This window comes from Xyrauchen texanus, chromosome 10 (assembly GCF_025860055.1).
Source record: "Xyrauchen texanus isolate HMW12.3.18 chromosome 10, RBS_HiC_50CHRs, whole genome shotgun sequence".
Lineage (NCBI taxonomy): Eukaryota > Metazoa > Chordata > Actinopteri > Cypriniformes > Catostomidae > Xyrauchen > Xyrauchen texanus.
The window spans coordinates 38,930,372-38,957,742 of record NC_068285.1 but is presented as its reverse complement, the minus strand read 5'-3'; the positions used below and the strand labels follow the sequence as shown (position 1 = coordinate 38,957,742).

Sequence of the window (27,371 nt, the reverse complement as noted above, 5' to 3'; positions counted from 1 at the left end):
TCAGACAACGTGTCAGGATAAAAATAACTTAAACTGTTAAAAAAGCATCTCAAGACATCTGCGTTCTGTTGTATTTGTTGTACTGCATCTTGCTTTTTTAAAGCATGACTGTGTTGGGTCTGAACCAGGGTAATTATCATGTGAAAACTAAAAGAAACATTTTTCGTTAACTGAATTAAAAATAAAAACTGACATGATTTGAAACAAAAACTGAAACTAAACAAAAATACTTTTTCATGACTCCAAAACTAACTAAAATATAAAAATCACCTCAAATTAATTTTCATTTCAGCTTATGATACTATTACAATATATTATAAACTTTGAAACATTTACAATCAACCTTATTTAAACATGAGAATGCCTCTAGATCGAGGTAACACAAGACTGCCATGAAAACATTCAATGACCTTTAATACATTTAAATGATACTAGTAAACACTAGCTTCACTAGCCATTAATAACTAAAACTTAACTGAAACTAGAAAACACTGAGAAAATGAAAACTATTTAAACTAGATTCTTAAAACCAATGAAAACTAAACTAAACTGGAATCACAAATTGCATATAAAATAAAATAAAAAAATACATAAAAAATCTAAAACTATAATAACCCTGGCCTGAACAGCATCTAAATCGGTGATTGTGATCTCCTTCGGAGATCCATCTCCATCATCACTTAATGTAGGATTTTGAACCAAAAAGAACTGACAGTGGGCGGGACTACCCAGCACAACAAATTGAAATAGAGAGCAAACAACCAGCATACTGTCTTGTCACAGCTGGTTAAGACAAAAATTCAGATTAAGGTGAATGAGACAGGATTTATCACTTGTCGCTTTATCGCTTTATGTATCTGATCTTCCATAAAAAATTTTTAAAAATTATATATATATATATATATATATATATATATATATATATATATATAATTAGGGCTGCCAATCGGTTAAAATTGTAATCGAATTAATTACATGGTCGCGATTAATCGCGATTAATCACATTTAATGGCATATGCAAATATTTGCTGAGAAAGCCCCTCATATAACAATAATTCGATATATAATGATGAAATAATTATACATAGTTATCTTTAAATATAAAAAATATAAAATATATATATATATATATATATATATATATATATATATATATATATATATATATATATATACCACAGTTAGTTCTGGTCCTCGAATCTGATTGGACGAGCCCTGATGGTGTGACAGCATTGGCACTCAGACGCTTCACTGTGTGTATCGCTCTGCTTGTGTTCGTGCTGTTCTAAACTAAGGTGTAAGAGCAGTCTTTATTTATGAAATGACATATGTTAGCCAGCAGGTGGTGGCAAAAGATAATTTTTGTGTGTAATATGAGCCAGTTGGTGAGGTAAAGTGAACCACTGCCATTGTTTACTGTGGCAGTGCAGAGGGCGGGGCCAGGTCGTGATTATACACACCCGGTCCCTTATCAGGTTAATCAAGCCTCCGAGAGGGAAAAAGGCCGACTGCGGAGGATGGTGCTACGAGAGAGAGATCGTTTACGGACATGTCCGTCGTGTGTGTGTTTGTCTTTTGTTTAAGTTTATCATTAAAATATTATTTATATTGCCAAGCTGGTTATCGCCTCCTCCTTTCCATTGAACTCCTTTACATTTACATAGAACAGCGCTCTGTGAGTTTCCACATTGGATACATACTGTTTAAAATGGCGGAGGACATCGCTGTTTCTATAGTGAATGACATTTGCGCACCGGCTACCCTGAAATAGAGAGGAATACCCTGCTTAGACGTCTATATTCCACTGAGAAAGCTGACCTTCAGAAAGCTGTAAGCATCTCTGATTGGGTGTGGCAACAGGTGATCGCACACGCTCTGTTTCTCTCTCTCTCTCTCTCTATCTTGGCTCTTACAGAGAACAAAAAAAAACACTTGTGCTTTGCGAGATCAAATTGATCAGGAGCACGTGAAGTCATGGCGACCAGAACCAGCATTGAGAAGAGGAGAAAAGGGAGGGCTTGACAGGAGGATGGATACTGCAATAAGGGCTGTGAGATTGACAGGACTTGTAACCTTGCGAAAGTGGGTTAATGTGAAATAGGAAAGTCAATAAGGGATATTACAAAACTAGCAAAATAGAAAGTTGAGAGGAGGTGAAAGAAAGCAAAATGAAAAGAAAGGAAGTGAAGTAGAAAAACTACATAGCATGCAGAAATGACAAACTAAGCTGTGAAATTGTTCATGCTGCGACAGTGAAGGTGAACAGAGGCAAAGGAAACAATAAGAATATACAGTGGCCTCTTATGGATGCTTAAAGAGGCCCTATTATGCTTTTTGTCCATGTAAATGTCTGCAAAGTTACAAAGCACAAAATCCACGCCAAAGGGAGGTACTCGGTCCTACAGAAAGCACTGCTCCTGAACTACACGAAACACCTGGTTTGCAGTCCTGCCATTACTTCTGTGAAATAGCTACGCCACTATATAACACATTGGCATAATGCCCACCTCAGGAACGCACTGCCCAGGAAGATTCTGGAGCTGAAACTCGGTTATGATAAGGGCCGTTACATTTCCGACACACACTCCAAGTGGTTGACCAATCACAATAGACTGGGCCAGCTGACCAATGAGAGCAGACTGGGCTTTTCGGAAAGGGGGGTTTCAAAGTGACATGAGCTACAACAGAGCGTTTCTGACAGAGGGTGAAAAGAGGTGCTGCAGCAATGTACAGTATGAGAAAAAATTGTTTATTGAACATTAAAGCATGTAAACCTATTCTAGTAGACCCCCAAAATATGTATAATATATGCATAATATGGGCTCTTCAAAGTTAGTGTCCATATACTTTCTGGGGCCACTGTGTGTGAGGTAGAGAGAGTAACCAGACAGGAATATTCAAACCTTGCTGGTTGAGCTGCAGAGTGCTCTTGCTCCACTGTGACAGCCCCACAATAGCCACCATCTTGGCTCCCAGACTGGAGCGACGCTTCTTGTTTCCTACCAGGCCTGTGGCATCGGGTCCTGTGCTGCTGGGGCTCTTCTGCAAACTGTACATGGCCCCACTGATGCTGGAACTGCGCACCACATTCCTGGCTGCCACTGCGCTCATACCCCCTGGGCTGGGTACATCCACTGAGCTGCTGAGCATCATGATTCTAAACGAGCCTCTGGGCACAGGGCTGAGGCTGGAGGAAGATAGCAGGAGAAAAATCACAGGTTGATACATGAGGAATAATTCAAATAAGAAACAATGTTTTCTTAAAACGTGTTCTGCATTGGGGCGGTTAAGGCCTAGCGCTGGGCTGATAACTAAAAAGATACAAGTTCAAGTCCTGCAAGATCTTTGACTTGCAACCATGCAGGGGGATTGTCTCTGTAACATAACATGGCAGCATTTAGGTCTGGGTGATATATTAACTATTTACAATGTATTCATTATTTTTGTTTGTTGCATATAGAAATTGAATGAAAATGAAATCATGATGATTTTAATTTGGTGCTTATAAATAAAAATGATTCTAAATAATTCTTCCTCGTCTTTATTTAGTGGAAAAACTGTGCAAACAGTGTTTTGTTATTTAAGCTGTTTGGTTAAAATGAAAACTTATGGAAGTTTAATACATGTATGTTCTTAAACATAAAATATAATATAAGCCAAATTAAATCACACACTGAGAAATGCATTTTCAAGAGCAGAAATCGTGATTTGTCACACATATTTCCTCAGCAGGCTTGGCTCAGCTTTTATCAGTATGAAATGTTCTAGCACACAGGCACAGAGTGACGCTGGCCTGCTCAATTATTTACAAGACGGACTGGGATGACATCTGAAAGTGTGTGAGTGAGCTGACAAACAAAATCAGGCTTCTTCTGATAAACATCTCAGATGTATTTTTCCCACAATGCAACAAGGGTTTGATGCTCAAATTTAGTTACTTGCTGAATTAAAGCAGTGAAAGAAAAAAGTGAAGTCCATCTGTTATCTTCATCTCTCTTTGTGAGCAGTTTCTGCATGTTTGTTTCCTACATTAGCGCTCTCCTTCCCCCTCCTCTTCACTCTTAATGCACTCTGATGTGTGTTTTCTCATATCAACTCAAGTGTTTCTCAGTCCGCGACAATCATCCCTCTTGGAAATGAACCAGCCTGCCTCCCTGAGTGATAATAATCATAATTTAGAGCTGGATTTGCAGTAACACTGCTTTGAAATGAAAATGAAATGAACAGAAAGCACAGTAAGTCTTTATCACAGTAATCAGTTTGATTTAGGTCGAGTACGTGAGTTCTGGATAGGTGGGAGAGACGAGTGGATGACAATGGGCTGAAATGCACCAGTGTAGTAAAACCAGACATGGTCTTCTGCTGTTGTAGCCTATCCGCCTCAAGGTTCGACATGTTGTGCATTCTGAGATACTATTCTGCACACTACAATTGTACAGAGGAGTTATCAGAGTTACCGTGGACTTTCTGTCAATTCTCTGTTGTGTGTGAAAATCCCATGTGTGAAATATTCAGCAGTTACAGAAATACTCAAATCAATGTTCAAATAATTGTAGTTTATAAATATAAAGTAGTTAATACATTTTTCAAAATATTTGAAGATTTGGTTACAATTTGATAAAAAAAAAAAAAAAAAATAGTAATTTTGGGGATTATTATCAACAAAAATGCTGTTTTTGTCAACTAAAATTAAATGCAATTGACAAAATGTAATGGACATTTTAATCAAAACACAAAATGTATGTCTAAAAAAACTGTGTTTACAATTAACACTGGATGCTGTCTTAGAATTTGATCAATAGAAAATATTTTAGATGGCAGCATAATTTTGTTGTCTACCTTTTGGATCAACTTTCACATACCAAGCGAGACTATGATGACTCCCCAACATGGGATACTATTGTGCTGGTGACCCCATCAGACTGCCGTGGGTTAACCACCATAACCTCCTTGGTTAAACAGCTTTAACTTGATCTGGAAAGACCATGCTGGTTCAACATCTTCACCAGCTAAGTGTTGCTGGTTAACAGAATGGCTGTTTGGTCCACTAGCTAGAGCATAACCAATCCAGCACAATTAACCATTAATGGACCATTATGGAAATTTGAGCTGGTATAAGCTTGTCCTTTCGGAAGTGTTTCCACAATTTTGTTGACTTGAGCAGAACCAGGGTTTTGTAGAAGATTCAGAAATGGTTCACCAGTAAAGCAAACTCCAACATGACCTACCCAGGAATGCTCAATCATTTTCTCCACCATAGAGTAGCTTAAATCTCAGAGAATTGAGGTGGTCGTCATTAGTCATTGGAGAAAATGGGGTAGCCCATCCATCACTGCCTGTTAACCCACTTCTCCATACAAGGATGTCTTCATTTAGGTCTGTGCTCAAAACATTATCTCTTTGTGGTTCTTTTTATGGGTTGGAGAGATACGATTTATTATTTAACATCTTTGGGGTGGCGTTGACAAAATCTCAGCCATCTGGGCTCCTCTTGGTTTAAAACCCAGACACTTTTCTGTACTCACTGGAGATGCCAACATCATGTTTTTAAAATTTTGAATGGTAATTGAGGCAAGTCATGACCAATTACATTTGACCCTACACTCAGGGTGAGCGTGAGTCTCATGAGTAACCAAGTTATTAATGAAATTATAGTTAATAGAGTTGAAATCATAATTGTTATTGGCCTCGTCAATTTCTTGGCAACAGATACATATAATTACAGTTATTAATCAGTCAACTGGTTGAGGAAAAAAATTAAACTGATTGTATTGAAAGCAAAGAGATGTAAGATTTGACAATGTAAGTAAGCGTCTTTGGCACTATCGTCAGAAACAATTAGCCATTAAAACAAACCATTGCACACTAGGGCTGAGTGGTATGACGATATGTCAAAATGTGTCATGAGATTCTGCTTTACCATTTTTACCATAGTAGATATGTCCACATAGCTCCGCCAAAGAAGGGGAGGAGCGAGCTGGTATATGCCAGAGGGCAGAGGAGCAGTTGAGGACTGGGCTACAGCACATCTGGGAGCCGTTGAGCAAGTTCTTCTCTCTCTCTCTCTCTCTCTCTCTCTCTCTCTCTCTCTCTCTCTCTCTCTCTCTCTCTCGGTGTGTCTCCTCTCGCCCTTTCCCTCTCCCCACACCTCCCCTCGTCTCTCCCCCAAGTTCACAGGAGGCGTGGTGGACTAACGGCTGACAGAACGGCTGGAGGGGAACCATCTGCCCTTCAGAGCTGATCAGCAGAATATAGTGCCATTAGACCATTCCTTTAAAACCATGTCTACTGCATATATTCCTAGGTATTTATATTTTGAGATCTGTACTGTGAATTAGGACAGGATTTTGTGAAACATATATGAACGCCTTGTTCCTATACATAATGAGTATATTTATTTAGTCAAGTAATTTTTATTCGTATAGCACTTTTCACAACACACATCATTTCAATGAAGCTTTACAGAAAAGCATACATTAACAGAAAATGAAAACTGTAATATCTATAAAGTCTAAGAGTCATCATTGTGTAGTTTGATTAAATACGATTGTAAATTGTGTATAAAAATTAATTATTAAATCATAATTGTATTTATAACCTCATTGAGCAAGCCAAAGGAGATTGTGTCAAGAAACACAAATAACCTTGGGAGAAACCAGACTCACTGGGAGGCATGAATATAATGCCAATATTCATTATTTATGTGCATTGCAGGTCATGATTTAAAATTATTAAGTGTTAAGGGACAGTGTTAAACAAAGATTTTGTATGAACTGTAAGATTAATGAATAATGACTTTGAAGTTCAGCCTGAATTAACTGCATAAGTTAGAATTGATGCATTGTCCTTTGTTAGTTGGCTGATGAAGGCTTTTGTTGGCAAATAATTGATAGTCTATGTATTCCATTTTAAGAGTGTAGTCCATCATAAGACCAAGGTGATGCAGGAAAAGATCAGTGAGGTGGATCACAGTTCAACCAGCAGGTCATTTAGGTGAGGTCTATCCTAAGTCCAAAGTTCAGACAATGGCATATGAAGTATCCCATGTCTTATGGTTGGAGTTGGCATCAGTTCATCCCCTGAAGTCCATCATAATAGACTGCAGTGATGTCTGGCTGGCACCGGCTGCTCTTAGTCGTCATCACTCCGAGTGGAGTCTGACACCAAGCAGGAACGGTGGATCTGGCCAGTCAATATGAATCCCGAGGTTGAGACAGGGAAACAAATAGAATAATATTAGCGTAAATGCCATCCAAATTTTTGCAGAGTTATAGAGCATGATAATTGTTTTTGATTCTGGCAGACCTAATTGTGAGTTGATGGATAAATTAGGTGTATGCCTTACTAAATAGATGAGTCTTTAGTCTAGACTTAAACTGAGTGAGTGTGTCTGCATCCCAAACAATGTCAGTACGACTATTCCATAGATTAGGAGCTAAATAGGAAAATTATCTACCACCTTTTGTGGATTTTGATATTCTAGGAACTATTAACAGGCAAGAATTTTGCGATTGTAATGAACGTGATGGAATACTAAGTCACTTAAGTGCTGTGGAGATAGACCATTCAAAGCTTTGTATGTAGTTAACAAAATGTTTAAATGAGTACAAAATTTATCACGTACCCAATGTAACGATGATAAAATGGGGCTAATATTATCATGTTCCTTGGTTCTAGTCAGCATGCATGCATTTTGCATTTTGATCCAATTGAAGTTTATTTATTGAACTTGCAGGACATCCTCCCAGTAATGCATTACAATAATCTAGTCTTGGACATGAACACATGAATTTGTTTTTCGGCATCAGCAACAGAGAGCATGTATGGTAACTTAGCAATATTTCAGAGGTGTAAGAATGCTGTTCTACAAACTTTTGAAATTTGATTTTCAATAATAAGCGATTTGATAACTGCCATTTTAGTTTCTTGGGACATATCCTAAAGATACCGAGGAGTAAATATTATTAAGAAGAGGGTCTGAGATTACAGGGAATAGCTCTTTTAAGTGCTTAGTTGGTTTTGGATCAAACATACATGTTGTGGCTTTTGATGTTTTGATATGTTTTGTTAGCTCTTCACATATGGCGACGAAGGACTCAAGTTGCTCATGAGGAAAATTATGAGATACTGTTTTCTGTGGTACTGACAGACGATTGCATAATTCCAATTTTATTTCTGATTATTTCATAATAAGTCATTATTATTGTGCCGCAACAGTCACAGTACTGAATGAACAACTGAAGATTGTTGTGGTTATTTTCTATGAGTTTACTAAAATATGCTGACCTGGCAGCTTTTAGTGCCTGTCTGTAGCTACAAAAACTATCCTTCCATGCACAGCAAAATACCTCTAATTTTGTATTCTTTCACTTGTGCTCCATTTTCCAAGCTGCTCTCTTGAGAGCATGAGTGTGATCATTGTACCATGGTGTGGGGCTTTTCTCTTTAATTTTCTATAATCAAAGGGGGCAGACACTATTAAGAGTGCTAAAGATGACTATATTTATATTTCACGATAGTGTGGTGTAGATTGAGTAGCTGATCACATCATACAAGATATGAGGTAGTGATTTGAGATGTCATCGCTCTGCTTCAGAATTTCTACAGAATCAATATCAAATCCATATAACAGATTTAAATATAGTATATGATAATGGCAATGAGTTGGTCCTGTAACATTTTGTCAGATTCCAAGAGAGTTTAGAATATCGATCCCAATGTGTTATTTTCATTATCTATGTGAATGTTCAAGTCACCAACAATTAAATCTCTATCCAGAGTAACTACTAGATCTGATAGAACATTTTCAAATTCACCAAGGAAATCAGAATATGGCCCAGGTGATCTATATAATGTAGCAAGTGCAAAAGATGACAGAGATTTTTTAAATGTTTAAATAAAAAAATCTGATGGTCTCACATTAAGAATTATTAGTTCAAAAGACTTAAGCTTGTATCCTGTTCTCTGAGTAACACAAAAAACTTCACTGTAAGTTGTAGCAACACCTCCTCCTTGACCCTTTAGTTGAGGCTCATGTTCATAACAATAACATGGGGGAGTAGATTAATTTAAACTAATATATTCATCCGGTTTAAACCAGGTTTCAGTGTTTTCATCCAAACTATGATCTGTAATAATTTAATATACAATTAGTGCTTTGGTTGAAAGATATATAGTTTATTAGCCCAACCTTTATATGATGTTTATCTTCAATTTCTGTTATTTTCAAGTTTTACCTGCCCGTAAACGCTCTCTCTCTGTCGCATCACCGTCCGCAGTTGGCCTATATCCCTCTCTGAGACTTGATTAGCCTGATAAGGGGCCGGGTGTGTAGAATCACGACCCGGCCCCGCCCTGTCACACAATTTTTTTCTAAATGATTTAGGGAGGGGTTTGTGTTTGGTAGTTCAGGGAACAGACACAGCCTCTTTGTGATAGCTAGGTGATACCGTCTCTATGTGTTGCTGTTAATGTGACTTGAGTGATGTCTCAAGGCAGTTAGCAGATGTTAGAGTTAGTCAGTTTGTCTGCTTCCTGACCTGGGCCCCAGTTAGTCAAATACTATCACTATTAAGACTATAAGCCAAATTACTAGAGGACCTTCCCTGGAGGGATGGTGTCCATCTCTCTTTAGCAGGTCAGATCTACCCCAAAACGATTCCAATTGTCTATAAATTCAAATTTGATTCTTCAGACACCACTCAGACATTACCATGATGAGCAGGGAGGGGGGCAGAGCATATTACATTTTCTGACATCGTTTTTGCAAGTTCACACACCTCTTTTACATTATATTTAGTGATCTCCGATTGGCAAAGCCGGACATCGTTAGTGCCAACATGAATAACAATTTTTGAAAATCTACGTTTAGCATTAGCCAGCACTTTTAAATTTGATCTGATGTCAGAAGCCCTGGCACCAGAAATGCATTTAACAATATTGGCTGGAGTCTCTATTTCCATGTTCCTTACAATTTAATCTCCTAAAATCAAGGCTCTTTCAATATGTTTCTCAGTGGGTGCATCACTGAGTGGGGAAAATGGAGAATATGAGTGTGGTGTCGCTTTGCTGAGCGAGTATGCTGCCGAAACGTCACACAAACACCCTGCTGTGGGGGCTCTACAACCAGAACCAAATTATGTGTGTTGCTCATTGTACTGCCCATATCCGAAAGAGTATCTACTGGCTTCTCTTTCTCACTGACCTCTACTAGCATTTCGGATCTGTGTCTCTAACTCGTTAATCTTCTTCATCAGCCTGACTAATTCCCTTTATTTATCACATGTAATTCCCTCACTGCTGACAGAAGAAGCTATAGTAAACATGTGACATGCAATGCAGGAAGCAACACTTTGAGAGGAAGCCATGAATTTGATTTGTTTTTTCAAACTTTTTGAATTGTTTGTTGTTGTTATTGTTGTTCTTGAGCAGCGAGGGTTTGAGAACGATGTGAATTCCTCATGCAATTGTTTGCTGTTGTTGTGTTCCAGATCAGCAGATGTTTGAGATTGATGCAACAGCCTGTATAAAACACAGAGGAGAAAACAAATGCACATGCAAGATGCAGACAAGCGGAAAAATGAAAAGAAAGAAAACATGTGTGCATAAATATACACGAAGTTGAAAGAGTAGAAAAGAAGGGGAAAAAATTAAGCATGCTGTAAAATTGCAAAGGATAAAACGATGAGCATAGAGGAATAAGCAAATTTATTGTCAAAGAGTTAGAATGGTGTGCTATATGTATTATGTCTTTATATTTGGGATTGGATATTATATTTGTATGATATATAATATGTTGTTGTAATGTTATCAGGTGACTTAGAATATCATGTGATTTAAAGGCCTGCTATTTAAGATGGCAGATTAATGAATGTATTTTAAGTTTGAGGAAGAGTGGGATGCTCGAAACATCACCCTTCAGTTGAAATACTGTTTCCAAGAGTTTCCAAGTATGCATTTTCTTTTTGTACTCTATTTATTTATTTGTATAAATTTTTTTAGATATTGCACCTTAATCTAGCTTTATTTCAATGTGGCCGCATCAATGCCTCAAAAGTTACTTTAAAGCTGGAACAATCTGTTTTAATATTATTCCTGTTTTGAGTCTTTTCTTCAGATTTTTTGTGCATTTGTTATGCTTTACATATAACGAGTTCCAAATGAAAACAGAAATGAATAAAATGAGATATTGTAAGTACTGTTAATTTAGTAAACATTTTATTTTTATAATATTTTTATTTTCATCAAAAATATTCATTATATGGTTATGTAATATAAAGGTCTAAACTATTTTTTCATGATATATACAGTACATAAAAATAAAATTATTGATATTGTGACAAACTTTTGGTCATAACACTGACCCTAATGTGAGAACGATATTTCTGTTGCTTCTTTTTTCATTATTGTATATTTTGGTGTCACAAACAGGATAAGCAATTCAGTTTCTTTTCAAATCTGCATACAGCCAATTATTTCATTCCGGTTGTCTTGTACATCACACTTGAAGGTGAGAGAAAAGAAATTGAGAAGATGTGTGAACTCTATAATCAAACACAGCTCTCTACATGCAGCCTGTGGGGTATCTCTCACTGCACGAGCTGTGAGTAATGCTACTGTCAGCGCTCACTTACACATAAAAACATACACACAACTAAAGGCAGCTTGGACTACAGAAACCCACAACACTCCATTAACACACCATTAGTTTGTGTGTGTGCGACAATCAAAGGAGCTGTTGGATTGTGAAGCTGGATGACACTTGGTGCTTGCAAATTCAGTGAACCTGCATTTGAACATTTTGAATATGTTGTTGGCATCACAAATTTGAAACTTGATCAAGGCTTTAATTATAATGATGAATAGCATTACTGATTGCTATAAAAACCACATCACAATCACAATGTTGAAGATGGATTTGTTTGCACTCCTCCTGGATGGGGCTTGACAAAATTGCCAGGACCTCATGACACTGATTTGATGAGCTCGAATGCTGCGCAAAACAATGAAGTCACAGTCAATCAGAACATATTTGAAACACACTTTTTTTTTTTTGAGGCACTTAACAGCAAGTAAACGAGATATCATAACTGTATATAATTTGCTATGTTTTCTGTGTAAGAAAAAATCAATACTTATTACTTTTGTGTGGTAAGAAATTCTGATCACAGAGTCTGTGGAGTGCAATAATCTGGTTCCGGAAGTAAATATCCCACTTATTTTTTACATGGGGAAATTGATTTTTAACAATAACTTATAAACATTGAAAGACAGACCTACTGCGGGTTCTGAGTTTGTTTGGTATATAACACACAGTCATACCTCAAACATAAACTCTGAAGCCACTGTTTTTTTTTTGCTAATTAAGAACTACAACTACCATGAGCATGTGAGCTACGTGCTTTACCAATTGGACAACTGTTGTAGTCCTTATTTAGCAGCGGGTTAGCAACATGCATTTTTAAAGGCACAACGGCTTAAAAATCAACAATTGAGGTATGACTGTGTGGAATTTATGTTCTAAAACAAAACGTGAAAGACTCTTTAAGTCATTTTCACCATTGATCTTATCTTACTCACAATTGAAAATCCCTATTCTAAAAAACCCATTCTAAATTACTAAGGGAACCTATTGCGAATTACCTTCCGGATTTGTCTATAAATTTACATCATGGCTAAACAGCTCTGTGTTTTCAGAACTACTGTACAATTTATTTGTTTTTTTTACATATTCTATGATTGTTGTATCTTGGATTTCAAATTTTGCTGCTAATAAACAGTACATAAAAACAGTGCAAACTTTAATTCATTGCTTTACAGGCCAGTCAGGTGGTTTCTTCCTGTCTGCATGGGTGCTTCTTGGCCAGAATAATATGAAAAGTTGACCAGACTAGTGGACCAATAGTTAAAAAGTCTCTTTGAGATCATTGTCAAAATCTCTCATCACAACCATGGCAGGACAGAAACTCAGATTAGAATGGAAGAGATTTATAGCTTATTGTTTTATTATGTCATACTTAATTAGGAAAATGTGTAAGAAGGAGAGGTAGATGGAAGGAAAGGGGGCAGAGAGAGATTGTGGAGGCTGATCCTGCATACGTTAATTCAGGGTGCCAAAAAAGACACAGGAACAAGAGGAGGATAGAGGCTGAGGACACTTTGTGAAAATAAATACCGAATGTCCTCTGAAGCAGCACATTTGCAAATGAGCACACAAACGAGTCCTTCTATGTTCTTTTCTTGTCCCTGTCATCCTCCGTTCCTGCTCTGCTCCCTCACTGCTTCCTTTGTTTTCAGTCCAAATCTCTTGCTTCTTATTGAACTGTGCTGCTGACACAATTATTCTTCTCACTTCCCTCCTTCTTTTGTTTCTTCATCTCATTTGATCCTAAAATGTGTGGGATGAGTGGCTATAAAATATATATAAATTAATGTATTTAAACAAATATTATTGTTTCAAGTTTCAAGTTTTTTTGGTCACATATATATATATAAGGAGTAGAAATAGATAGAAGTAAAAAAAAACACAATAAAATACACAATAATGATAATATAATAATATGATATGCAGAGTGTATATTGCTTCAAGTGTGTGGTGTTGAATACTGAACCTAGTCCTTGTGTTGTCCTTGGTTTAGGACACAGATGGTCAGGGAAAAGAAGCTCCTTCTCATTCTCTCTGATTTGGCAGGGAGTGGAAGCGTTTCCCTGACCGCAACAAAGAGAAGAGTCCATAGGTCTTTAATGGTCTTCCAGGCTTTGGTCCAGCATTGGTCAGGGAGTTTGATGTGGGTGATGTGCTCAGCTGATCGTACCACTCTTTGTAGAGCCTATCTATCTTGTCTTGTGCAGTTTACAAACCAGGCTGTGATGTTTCCTGTCAGGATTCTCTCAATGGTGCAGGTGAAAACGTTTTTTAGCACCACAGAGGGCATTTTAAAGTCCTTTAAGCACCTGAGGTGGTAAAGACACTGACGGGCCTTCTTCACCATGGTGTTAATGTGGCAGGTCCATGACAGATCATGTGAGATCTGTATGCCAAGATAACGGAAACTGCCACTCTCTCCACTGTGGTCCTGTTGATCATAATGCGGTGGAAGTTCCTTGCCTGCTTTGTGCTGAAGTTCACTATCAGCTCCTTAGTCTTGCTTGTTCTCCTGGCACCAGTCCTCCAGGCCTTTAATCTCCTGTAGATAGGCCCTCTCGTTCTTATCAGAGATCAGGCCCACCACAACAGTGTCGTCAGCAAACTTGACTATGGTGGTGGAGTTGGAAGTGGCCACACAGTCATAAGTGTACAATGAGTACAGCAGGGGGCTTAGAACACAACCCTGGGGGCTCCAGTGCTGAGGGTGAGTGGGGGTGAGGCATGTCTGCCCACCCTTACTGCTTGTGGCCTGTCAGTCAGGAAGTTGGAGATCCACTGATGCAGAGATTCAACTTGGTGGTGAGTTCAGAGGGAATTATAGTATTAAAAGCTGACCTGTAATCAACAAACAGCATTTTAAAATAATTTCCCTTCCTCTTGTCCAGATGATCTAGGACTGTGTGGAGGAGATGTGTGATGGCATCGTCCGTTGAGTGATTGGAATGGTAAGCAAACTGTTAAGGATCCAGGTTGTCAGGTAGTGAGGAGGTGAGGAGGTGATGAAGTCTCTGACCAGTTTTTCAAAGCACTTCATCACAATAGAGGTCAGTGCTACAGGACAATAGTCATTAAGGCAGGAAGGTTGGGGTTTCTTCGAGACAGGATCAATAATGGACTGTTTAAAGGTTGGAATTACTGACTGTTCCAGGGAGAGGTTGAATATCTCTGTTAACACCGGTGCTAGCTGCTCAGTGCAGAATCTGAGGACCCAACCTGAGATTCCATCTGGTCCTGCTGCCTTCCTGATGTTCACTCTCCGGAAAGCCTTTCTCACGTCGCACTCTGTGATGGTGAACGCGTTTTCAGCGTTAATGCTCTCCACATACAAGCAGCCGTTATCACTATTGGCACTATCAGCACCATTAGTGCAGTAAACTGCAGCCTCGAAGCTAGTGTAAAAAGTGTTCATCTCGTCTGCGAAAGAAGCATCAGCGTTCACGATTTTGGGTGATGGTGTTTTATTGTCCATTATCGTTCTCAGTATCCGCCACAGGCTTCTAGAGCCACGCTGTTGAAACTGTGATTCTTCCCGTAGCGCCGTTTTGCCTCCCTCACCGATCTGCGTGTGTTGTAAGATGCGATTTGTTAATTTTCCATGTTCCCAGTGGTAAGCCCCGCTTTATAGGCAGTGGTGCTGGATGACAGAGCGTTGCGGATGAATTTATCCACCCACAGCTTCTGGTTGGGAAACATATTGCTACTGTACATTAATCTACTTGTGACATGTTTTTATACTGTTGAAATGTGGTTATGTTAAGATGTTGGGGTAGAGTTAAGGGATCTAAAATATCTATAAAACAGTAAAAATTTACAAATATATTTATAATCGATTCATGTATTCAAATATATTTGTAATGGATTCGTCAATATTTTACATTTCTAAAGCTCTAAATATGTAAAAAAAAATTACGTTTTGGATGCTTTCAGTGTCTATCCAAATGTACAAACATGTACGTTTAAATTTTACAAATATTAATGTACAAATATATATGTATCATTGAGATCAGGCTGTCAAATCAGACAAACACATTGAGGAAGAGCCGTGAAGTTCTTGTCCTTTTTCAAGTTATCCGATCGGACGGTTATTTCCTATTAAATCTGCATGTTTAAACATTTGTTCAGCCGGTGATTGACAGTTGAGAGGTGGTGCTTTGCTGCCATCTTGGGCACATCAGGACGGCGTATTAAACCTCAAATGTAATGTGGTTTTTGACCACCTCTGTATGTGTGTTTTATGATCCAATCATCAACAAATATAGGCTTTGTATTCAAATACCTATATTTCAATGTGCATGAAAAAGTTTACAGAGTCCTTGAGGTATGTATACATACAAACGTGCATTACTGCCATGTGTTAAAGGAGCTTAATTTTGCAGAAACTATATCACGGTGGTCACACTATACTGAACAATACTCTATGCAAGTATGCAAATGCAGATGTGAATGTTTGGCCAACACATTGCAAATGCACATCTCATAATCAGTGTTGGGTTTCAATCTGATTACAATAATTTAATAAATCAATTAATGCTTGATGCTACTTTTCAACTTAAAAAGTACTTACATTACAGTAATTTATTACTTTGTGATCAGATTCCAACCAACACTGTTCATTGTACACACTAAAGATCAACATGCAATCAAAATTGACACTGTTTACTTTCTTAATATGCTGCTGGTCTTTTTGTGTACAATTCGTTGTTGCATGTTATTCTAGATAAATAAAGTTTTTTTCTTAGCAATCTTTCATCAGGATTTAACAACTTGCAACACTTAAATGTTTTCCCATTGATTATACTGTTTCACTCAAATATACGTCAGATTATGGAAGTAAATTGGGCTGCAAAGACGTTTTTAATACGATTTCAACATGTGCAATTGTGTTATTAGGTAAACCTCAGTTCTCAAGGGGGGCATAGAGTTAAATTCAAATGTATGTGTCTTTAAATCCCATGTGTTATTGTGGAGGTATCTAGCTAAAAACATGACAACAGTTTAACTTTAACTTACTTGCTCAGCAAGACACTGCCTTGACAGTGGGTGTTTCTCAATTCTAAGAACATAGAGAACGGACTTGCATTCTTATGCAGACAAGTCTTGCCAAGATACCTTGGAAGGACAGGACACAGAACCCATCTATTGCGAGCTTTGAGATATGCTGCGATCTTCCTGTTGCTCAATTCAGTGGGAGAACTACTGGCATTATCACACCAATGACAGCATTAATATAATCACACCAGTGAGGTTTTGCAGGACTAGTGAAACGTTAAAAGAATAAAGTCTGTAAACACTCGTTTTCTCCATGTGTTTATTACTATATTAAAATGATGCCCAAAAAAAAAAATTATGATGGAGTATAAAGACTCTCACAAGCTGTCAGACTTTCACGAGCTTACAGCAGAAAACAATTAAGAAAAAAAATAAAATGATAAATGTCCTTTGTCTGCCACCGTAGTACCAAGTTTTTGCTTACAAGTCACCTTAAGATGAATCCTCGAAATCAAGGACACATCCGGGTAATTTCCTGCGTCCTCTGTACTTGTGTTCTTGAGGTTTGGAATCGAACATAGGCAGTGGATGATGACGTAGAACGTGAGAACGCAAGAACACAAAAGAACGCACAGAAATCGAGACCCTTTTGCTCAAAGACGTGATAGAGCCTGTCCCTCCAACCAAGAAGGGTCTCTACAGCCCTTACTTCATCGTACCCAACAAAGGCGGTGGCTTACGACCAATCTTGGACTTGCGAGTTTTCAACCGGGCCTTACACAAACTCCTGTTCAAAATGCTCACGCAGAAACATATTTTAACTTGCATCCGGCATCTAGATTGGTTCGCAGAGGTAGACCTGAAGGACGCGTACTTCCACGTCTCAATACTGCCTCGACATCGACCCTTTCTACAGTTCACGTTCAACGGCCAGGCATATCAGTACAAGGTCCTCCCCTTCGGCATGTCCCTGTCCCCTCGCGCCTTTACGAAGGTCGCGGAGGCAGCACTTGCCCCGCTACAGCATTCGCATACTCAACTACCTCGACGAATGGCTCATCCTGGCCCAGGGCTTCAGGTCAACTGGGAAAAGAGCAAGCTCACCACGGTTCAGAGCATATCTTTTCTCGGCATGGAGTTAGACTCAGCCTCAATGTCAGCCCGCCTCACCAACGAGCATGCGCAGTCAGAGCTGAGTTGGGGTTGATGCATATCAGACCACTTCATCACTGGCTACAGATTTGAGTCCTGAGACGAGCATGGCGCCGTGGCATGCCCCGTGTGATGGTCACCCCTGCCTGCCGCCAAACATTCAAACCCTGGACAGACCTCTGCTTTCTGCGGGCAGGAGTCCCCTTGCAGCAGGTGTCCCGACGCATCCTGGTCACAACCGACGCCTCCAGATTGGGTTGGGGTGTCATGTGCAACGGGCACGCAGCTGCGGGAAGTTGGAAAGGGGCCCCGCTGCGCTGGCACATCAACTGCCTGAGTTGCTGACTGTTTTCTTTGCCCTGCGGAGGTTTCTCCCGCTAGTTCAGGGCAAACATGTCTTGGTCAAATCAGACAGCACCACCGTGGTGGCGTACATAAATCGCCAAGGCGGCGTGCGCTCCCGCCACATGTCACAACTCGCCCGTCGCCTCCTCCTTTGGAGCCAGCAGTGACTCAAGTCGAGGCGTGCTACTCACATCCCCAGCAACCTCAATGTGGTAGCGGACGCGCTATCACAACAATGCTTGCCCAGTGGAGAGTGGAGGCTTCACCCCCAGTCGGTCCAGCTGATTTGGGAACAGTTCGGCAAGGCTCAGGTAGACCTGTTCGCCTCCCGAGAAACCGCCCACTGCCCACTCTGGAATGCCCAAACAGAGGCTCCCCTCGGGGCAGATGCACTGGCACACAGCTGGCCCGCGGGGCTGCGCAAGTACGCATTTCCCCCAGTGAGCCTTCTTGCACAGGTGCTATGCTAAGGTCAGGGAGGATGAGGAACAAGTCACTCTAGTGGTGCCCTAGTGGCCCACTCGGGTTTGTTCTCGGACCTCGTACTCCTCGCGACAGCCCCACCCTGGCAAATTACCCTGAGGAAAGACCTTCTTTCTCAGGGACGGGGCACGCTCTGGCATCTGCATCCAGACCTCTGGAACCTCCACGTCTGGCCCCTGGACGGGACGTGGAAGTTCAAGCTGATCTACCACCTGCTGTCGTAGACACGATCAACCAACCAGAGCCCCTTCTACCAGGCAACTTTACGCCCTGAAGTGGCATTTGTTTGCAAATTGGTGTTCTTCCCAGGGTCTGTAGACCCACAGAGGTGTGCAGTCAGGTCGGTGCTCTCCTTCCTGCAGGAGAGGTTGGAGAGGAGGCTGTCCCCATCCACCATGAAGGTGTATGTAGCTGCTATCGTGGCCCACCACAACGCAGTAGACGGCAAGTCTTTGGGTAAGCAGGAATTGATTATCAGGTTCCTAAGAGGCGCCCGGGGGTTAAATCCCTCCCGGCCATGCCTGTTCCCCTCCTGGGATCTCTCAGTGGTCCTCCTGGGCCTTCAGAGATCCCCCTTTGAGCTGCTAGAATCAGTTGGACTCAGGATCCTCTCTCTGAAGACGGCCCTGCTGATCGCGCTCGCCTCCATCAAGAGAGTCGGGGACCTGCAGGTGTTCTCTATCAGCAACACCTGCCTGGAGTTCGGTCCAGCAGACACACATGTAATCCTAAAACCGTGACCGGGCTACATGCCCAAGGTTTCTACCACGCCCTTCAGAGATCAGGTAGTGAACCTGCAAGCACTGCCCCGGGTAGGAGGCAGACCCAGCCCCTTCGTTGCTGTGTCCGGAATGTGCTTTGCATATCAATTTGGACCTCATGCAGAGCTTTAGAAGCTCTGAGCAGCACTTTGTCTGCTTCGGTGGACAGCGGAAAGGGAACACTGTCTCCAAATCAGGTTGACTGGGTGAATCGCTTGCACCTAGCACCCTTTCCCTTGGCAATACCGTGCACTTTTTCTCCCAGGAGAGCCCACTCACTCGGCTCCCTGGATGACTCCTTCCTAGCCCTGTGGGTCCGCAATTCGGCATCGGAATTCGCCAACCCAATCCACTGCGGGTACTCAAATCTACCCTGTACTGGGATAGGTGCTCCACAGATTAGGGCTCCTACGTGGGCTTTCCTCCTATGTGTATTTTCCATGGTACGGTCTCCTTACGAGTGGACCAGCGTCTCCCTTGGGCAGTGCCCCCCAGTCACCGTGTCTGTAGCAACTCCTCCCTTCGAAGAGGCGGGCTCTACCACCCATGTGGTGTATTTCGCCACTTTTACCTCCCCCTCTCTGGGCGGGTGTGGTCTCCGCAGGGTCTTTTCCCCCTGAAAGAATAGGAAACTGGGTAAGACCCCCTTCCCACGATGCGTGAAAGGGCCCCAGACGTTTTGCTCTATGCAAGAAACATAGAGAGAAAAGAGGCCTGGCTAGGCTCGGCCCGTTCCCAGGTTGGCAAGCGTCGCCTTGTTCCCCTGTCTAGGGTAACTATAAGGGTTCCGACGACTTTATGGGGCATTGGGGAAGGGTACGTGCAGTCTGATACAGCTGGTCGTTTTGGCACGTCAAGTACCTGCCCGCTCCTGTGTCAGTAGTACACGTACATGGCTCAGCGCATGGCGTGATTTAAATTGGACCCCTAGTGTTGTTTCTTCGACACAACATTGAAGTGAGTGACAGACGTGGCTCGGCTCACGTCGCTGAGCCGAGCCACTGTTGTGGCCAGACCAGTTCCGGCTCCTCAGAAAAATCCTGAATGAAACAGATGCATTTCCCTGCCTTTGTACCCATATGTCCAGGGGTGGGAATTGCAAAATCTGTCTGCCAACTTCTCATTGGCCTTTTTTCATAGATTAGACGTATATTCGCTGCTCAAGCGAGACCCCTAGTGTTGCTTCTTCGACACAACGTCTTGTTCCCTCCATCCGGGAACGGAGGTTACATATGTAACCTAGACGTTTTTTACACTACTAAAACTAGAAAATTGCTTTAAACAGCTTTAAACGAACAACTTCAGCATTGCGCTCATCACAGCTGAGAGAGACAACAGACTGATTAATTACACAAACTCAAGGCGCTTACCCCTTACCAGAGTTTCCACATTGGGGAGAGCACCCTGTTTGCGGCTTCTATAGTGAAAGACACTTGTGCACCGGCTAGCTCGGTATAGAGAGGAATACCCCCTGCTTGAACAGCTATTTTTCCAGAAAATAGGATGCATTTCACCAAAATGACATTATCTTCAGAAAGCTGACTACAGCATCATCAACAAGTGATCGCACAAGCTCCGTCTCTCTGTCTCTCTCGCTCTCTCTCTCTCTCTCTCTCACACACACACACACACACACACACACACACACACACATCCTTGTTTCTTCATTAACATGTTAGAAACAACCCAAGCTGCTAGAAGTTCTGAAGTGGTTTTTGAGAGACTTGGACACATCATTTGGTTTGAACCACCTATGGCAGACTCTGATCTGAAATAGTAGTTCCATGCACAAATGCTTTTTTTTTTTAATATGATTTATGGATACTTACATTTATATTATGACACTATTACATACTCTATCTTGGGTCACTTACTGTATGACCCTTATTACACGGGTCTCTGGAAAAGTTGATTCTGACCGGTCAATGGCGCAATCTAGCAGTCTGATATTTCTCAGTAACAACCACATAGCCACATACCAGACATCCGGGTTTTGCGAGTCATCTTTCCTGCTTCTTTGATCTCTGTGCGATCTCTACAAGTAAGCTAATTAAATCATTTAAACTCAAATCAATGTTAATAAAGTTTTAATTAGCATTTAGTTTTCCACACAAATGTATCGATTAAATTCAGAAGACATTACTTAATCAACTGGAGTCATGTGAATTACTTTAATGCTGCCTATATATGCTTTTTGGACCATCAAAATTGGTGTCCATTCACTTCCATTGGATGAAGCTGAAAACCTGGGATACTTTCCTAAAAATCTTAAACCTTAAAGTCATATACATCTTGGATGGCCTGCGGGTGAGAAAATTATCAGGACATTTTCATTTTGGGTGAACTACTCCTTTAAGGCTGCTCTGTGCCTGCTCAAAATTCTTTGTAAAGATGCACTGCCACATAAAAGCCAGATTAAATTATTCCTGCTCTGACCCACATCAGCTGCTAGTATTAAAGGCAGTTCTGCTGCTTTGGTTCTGTGTAAAGGAAATGCAGCATCAGCGCAAACTTAAACTTTGTTGTTGTCACGATTGAGCATATATTTCATAATGTATAGTTTCACATTTAAAAATAGAATTTCATTTTATTTGTTTCATATTCCTATACTGGATATTTTATATTTAAAACATTAATCTCGTGGTATTATTTATGCATTTGTAATTGTTGTGTAAATGCATTGATGCCACCTCTGGGCTGCATTAAACAGTCTGTGTAAATGCACATTTCTTTGGAATATGCCACTTCAGATCCAGCTTCAGTGCCACCTTTGCTGTGTAAAGATGGCTTTGGACTTGTATCTGCCTCTATACCTCTAAATGTACGGATATATTATCTGAACATCAGAGTGCCATGAAACCATTATTTAGCCAACTTACTGGAAAATGCCTAGCATTTCTTGATAGAGTCATCCCACTAAACCTAATATTGCCTTTGACTTAACAGTGTAGGCACCAAATAGTCTGGAAACTGTGAACAGACCTATAAATCCAATGCGTTTACAGCCCTCCCAAAGCTCTCTGAAAATGGATGGTGTACTTAAATCAGTGAAAGGTGTAACCGCCCCTCAACCGCCCCTCAACCGCCCTTATGGCCTTCAAACACTTTATGGATTTAACACTATCGACTCAGAGCCTGAACAAACGTAAATCACAGGGATCACTGATCCAATGATATACCTATAGATACAAACATCTTAAACAACAGGTTGAGCTGATTAGCTGTCATTTGAGTTTTACAATTGCTAAACAGACCCATAGTAGATCAATCACATTTGTCACTTACACAGCTATGATCCAGCCAGTGAGAAATAGCAGTGACTTCTGTTTTGAAAAATGAACACTGGAATTTTGTTGAAATGTATTTCACAGAAGGAAAAAAAATATATTTATACTGAATCAATATAAATATTTAGTTAGAGCATGCCAAAACTCCAGTATATCCACAAAAAGCAGGGTAAACTTATATGGAAGCTGCCTTAGATGTTCATATGAAAATATCTATATAGAAACATGATTTGTCTAATAATGCAAGTAATGACTCTTGCAAGCTGTGCAACCAGTAGAATTATGGCCCTATAAATGAAAGGTTAGTGACATAGTGCAGGGTTTGCATTGCACCATATAACACAAATGGTTATTTATTGACCGATATTGGACAGTCCTGAATATTTTCATAATTTGATGTATCAAATTTATTGCAATTTCTTCCAAAAAGTCCCATTTGAGACAATGCACCCAAAGATAAAACTCTTTTTTTTTCAGAATAACTTGGTATCATTTTTTTTCCCAAATGCATTAAAAGATCACAGAGACTATGATCTTTAGTCAGAGTAAATAGATGACATAGGCAGCACCGAAAATAAATCCAGCATGAGAGGTTTTCGATAGCCATGCAAGGTAAAGAATATTCATTTTGCATTAGAATTGTTCATACAAATGCATTCAAACAAAACATAAACGATGCATGTATAGTAGCTGAGATTGGTGCATTAATTGCCTTTTAAACTGCAGCTTTACCCTAATAATAATTAAATGCATCATCTATGATCACGCAAATATAGCAAAAACACTTACCGGCAAACAGCGAGCAGAAGAGGCACGTAATTGTTTCAAGTTGTCAGATAATGGTGTGATACTGTCGTGTTGTTGCAAATAATGTCATTGTTTGGGTTTGTTTTCTGTTCGTGTGCCAGAGCTTGGACGGTGCTTGCATCCACAGAAGAGCGCGACAGAGCGACTGACTAAAGAGCGAGCGGCGCGCGCCTGCTGATCCAGCCTCCCAACAGCGAGCGCGTCTCCATGGTTACACACCTGCCCATTTGGCCCTACTGGGGCTGGTGTGTAACTATGGAGACGCACAGGTGGAAAGCGCGAAACATTTGACGCACTAAATATTTAGTCCCCTGACGCCAGGTACACATAGAATAATCAGCCGCGGTTATTAGGGTATGGAAGCCCAGGAGTGCTATTTACAAAAGAATACCTTTTCAATCAATTATTTTGAAAATAGAAATGTGAATAAATAAACCAATTTATAAATGGATAAATAAATAGAAACATTTAAATTTGAATAAATAAACCAATTTAAAATGAACAAATAAATAGACACATAAATTTGCCATTTGCTAGTTAAATGTAAAGTTTCCTTTTCTTTTACCATTTGTCAATCCATACCAGCAGAAGCCCAGGAGTGCCAATTAAAAAAAGAATGAAGGGACAAATAAAAATACACATTTAAATGTTTTTATTTAATTAATGTTTAAAATGTCATTATAATTAACAATAACGTTGTGCATGAATAAATCATATTTATTTAATCTTTAAAATGTAATTAAATGTAGCAATAAATGAGTACATTAATTAGTCTTTTAAAAGCACCTTTTAAATTGCATTTAAAAAGGTATTTGTCAATGGCTTTTCCTTTTCTTTTTCTTTTTTCTTTTCCTTTGGTTTAACCAAGTGAGAATCGCATTAAAAAATGCAATTGGACTGTTGACTCAAGAGCAACCAATGAACTTTCGACTCAGTTATAAGACACACACCGTCACCCATGTGTCACTTGAAGAGGATGTAAGACAACCTGTCATTGGACAATGGTATGAGCAGTATATATGATATTATTGGATCTAAGAAACAGAAGCTAAACTGTTTCTGTTAATAAAGCTTAATAAATTGTTATCTTTTGTTTACACAACCAGAGGGTCTTTTTTCTTCTTCCAGAAAAATGTATGTTAAGTGACTGTTTAATTTCCCACAATTCTAGCAGTGAAGCGGATAAATGCTTTTTGGTTATTTCTTTTTCTTTCTCAAAAAATTCCTGGCCTAAAAACATATTTGACATGTTAATTGCCATTATCTGTGTCAATTACAATTTGCCTATAACATAATCGATTAAGGTACAATTAAAATGTAAATTCATTCAAAATTCAAATTCAAATGGTGAAATCCATAAGAGAATCTTAAACAAATCAAACTAAAAAAAATAAAACTCAAATATTAAATTTTTTAAATAATCTTTTTTTAAAAACATTTTATAAAAAATAAATAAATATTATGAAAATAAATTGGCAAATATCTTTTTAAGTTGCAATTTAATAGTTGCTTTTAAAGGGCATTAAAAAGTGCATTTAAAGACGTATTAATGTACTCATTTATTTCTACATTTAATGATATTTTAAAGATTAAATAAATACGATTATATTTATGCACAATTTTATTGTTAAATATAATGACATTTTTAAACATTCATTCAATAAACACATTTAAATGTGTATTTTTATTTGTCCATTTATAAATTGATTTATTTATTCAAGTTTTTATTTTCAAATTACTGATAATTTATTCCTTCATTCTTTTTAATTGGCACTCCTGGGCTTCAGCTGGTATGGATTGACAAATGGTAAAAGAAAAGGAAAATTCAAACAATAAAGAAAAGGAACTAGTAAATGGATGAAGAAAAGCAATGGCCAAATTTTTTAAAATGGCATTTTAAAGGTCCATTTAAAAATGACTTATTGATGTGCAGTTTTATTGCTAAATATTGTACATTATAAAACATGAATAATAAAAAAAAACACATTTAAATGTGTCTATTTATTTGTCCATTTTTAAATTGGTTTATTTTTTCAAATTAATAGATAGATCATTTATTTCTTCATTTTTTTGTAAATGGAACTTATGGGCTTCCATATTAGGGCCCTTTATGGAGTTAATTCATATCATCATGCACCCGTATCCTGACCAGGCACACATAATTAGACTTCACTTGTTTATTGTCCTCTTTCTCTTATTTTATTTTATTATTAGTAGTAGTACAAGAGGAACCTGTCATGTGTTGTGTGGAACATGTACAATGCCATAGTGCATAAAAATGATATTATAGTGAGATTAAAATGAGGTATTATGTCATTTTGCTACAGTGCTCTGTGTTCAAATATTAATGTATTTTCTTGACTCACTTGTGTTGTGACTTTCTTTGTCACGTTGATGTCTAAAGAATGGTTCTACTCCGAGAGCTGTCCCAGCTTTCCTAGTCATAGTTACCTAAAGCCCTCTACAAAAACACTTTTGAGGTCTTTGTGCTCATTCACAGGATACTGTTTACCGGCAAACAGCGATTAGTTCTATATAAACCGTTGCCGGGAAATGTATGTATTTTTATTTTAAAATTTAAATGTATTATTATTATTATTATTATTATTATTATTATTATTATTAATGGATTAGTTGGACCAGAATGAATAGCAGTCAACAAGTATCCAGCTAACATGGGAACTTCACTATTATTCTAAAATGTGGAAAATAGTATGATAAAGAAGGAATAAGTGTGTCCAAACTTTCACTGGTAGTGTCTTAAAAAACTATTTATTTTATATTTGGAATTATTCCAAATGTTCATGTCATTTAGAGCTAGGCTGTTATCTCGAGGGCTCTCTTACACCCACTCTGTGCAGAGTGCACACTGCAGTGTAGAATATGTCATGATGCTACTACACAATTGGGTTAAGAGGTTTATGGATTATGCAGATCTAAATAGGCTGACAAGGAAGGGATACTCACCTGGAAAGTGAGTACTATTGGATTACTGGTGCCCCAGGCTCTAACCTAACAGACCGAATTGAAGCAACAGCCACTCGGCTGAGGTTCAACCATGTTTGTTTTTGCTCCTGAACATGTTTGTGAAATCCTTCCTGATGGTGGTGTTATCCATGTTGTGCGGGGAAGAATTTCAAATGCTTATCCTGTCTGTAGGTGTCACATAAATTGACCTTTCACCCACTCAAAGACTACCACCCCAGCCTTTCACCATTGCTTAAGTACATTTGAGAATTCTGCCTGCAATCTGTCTTTTCTTTTTCCTTTTTAATTATTTTGTATACAATCAGTCATGGTGACTGTACAAAAAAGAAAGAATAAATCCTTATATGAAGATGTAGTTGAGAATTCCCAGTGCCACAGTTCCCAAGAAAGCTTCTTCCCAGCAACTGTAATGCATTTCATAATGGACAAAGTGTTTCTGAAGTCTAAAGCAGAAAGAAAAACCTGTACTTTGTGACTCTGAGCATGAGAAATATGTTATGGCATTAGACTACCAGTCGAATTGTTTTACAAGCAATCGAGGTACAAATATTAACATACTCTACCAGTAAATAGTTTGGACACTCCTCATTCTTTATTACCACATTCCACCTTTATGAATAATAGTTAAGGCACATGAAATAACACATATGGATGTGTATGGGGAAAACATATAAAATGTGTCTTATTTTAGTTTCTTAAGTAAACACTATTTCTTTATATTCCAGCTCTACACACTCAGCATATTTACAAGCAAATTCATGAGGTGCATTTTCAGAAATTGTATTTTTTAGTTCACATACAGTATATGCTGAGCACTTTCCCTTCACTTTTTAGGCTCAATTTATCCATTACTTTTAGTTTTAAATTAATAAATAAACTACTTAATAATCATTTATTTAAATAATAATAATA

At 39.0% G+C, this 27,371-nt stretch overlaps 1 protein-coding gene across 1 annotated transcript in view; it reads right to left on the bottom strand.

Moving 5' to 3' along the window:
* Positions 1 to 23,601, bottom strand: part of rims3 (regulating synaptic membrane exocytosis 3) — a 95,338-nt gene extending 71,737 nt beyond the window's left edge. The window contains exons 1-2 of the mRNA XM_052136294.1: positions 23,454 to 23,601; positions 2,904 to 3,187 (exon numbers count right to left, since the gene is read on the bottom strand). Coding sequence (XP_051992254.1) covers positions 2,904 to 3,153 — 250 coding nt within the window. The 5' untranslated portion in view covers positions 3,154 to 3,187; positions 23,454 to 23,601. The remainder of the gene's footprint in view (positions 1 to 2,903; positions 3,188 to 23,453) is intronic.
* Positions 23,602 to 27,371: the final 3,770 nt, after the last annotated feature.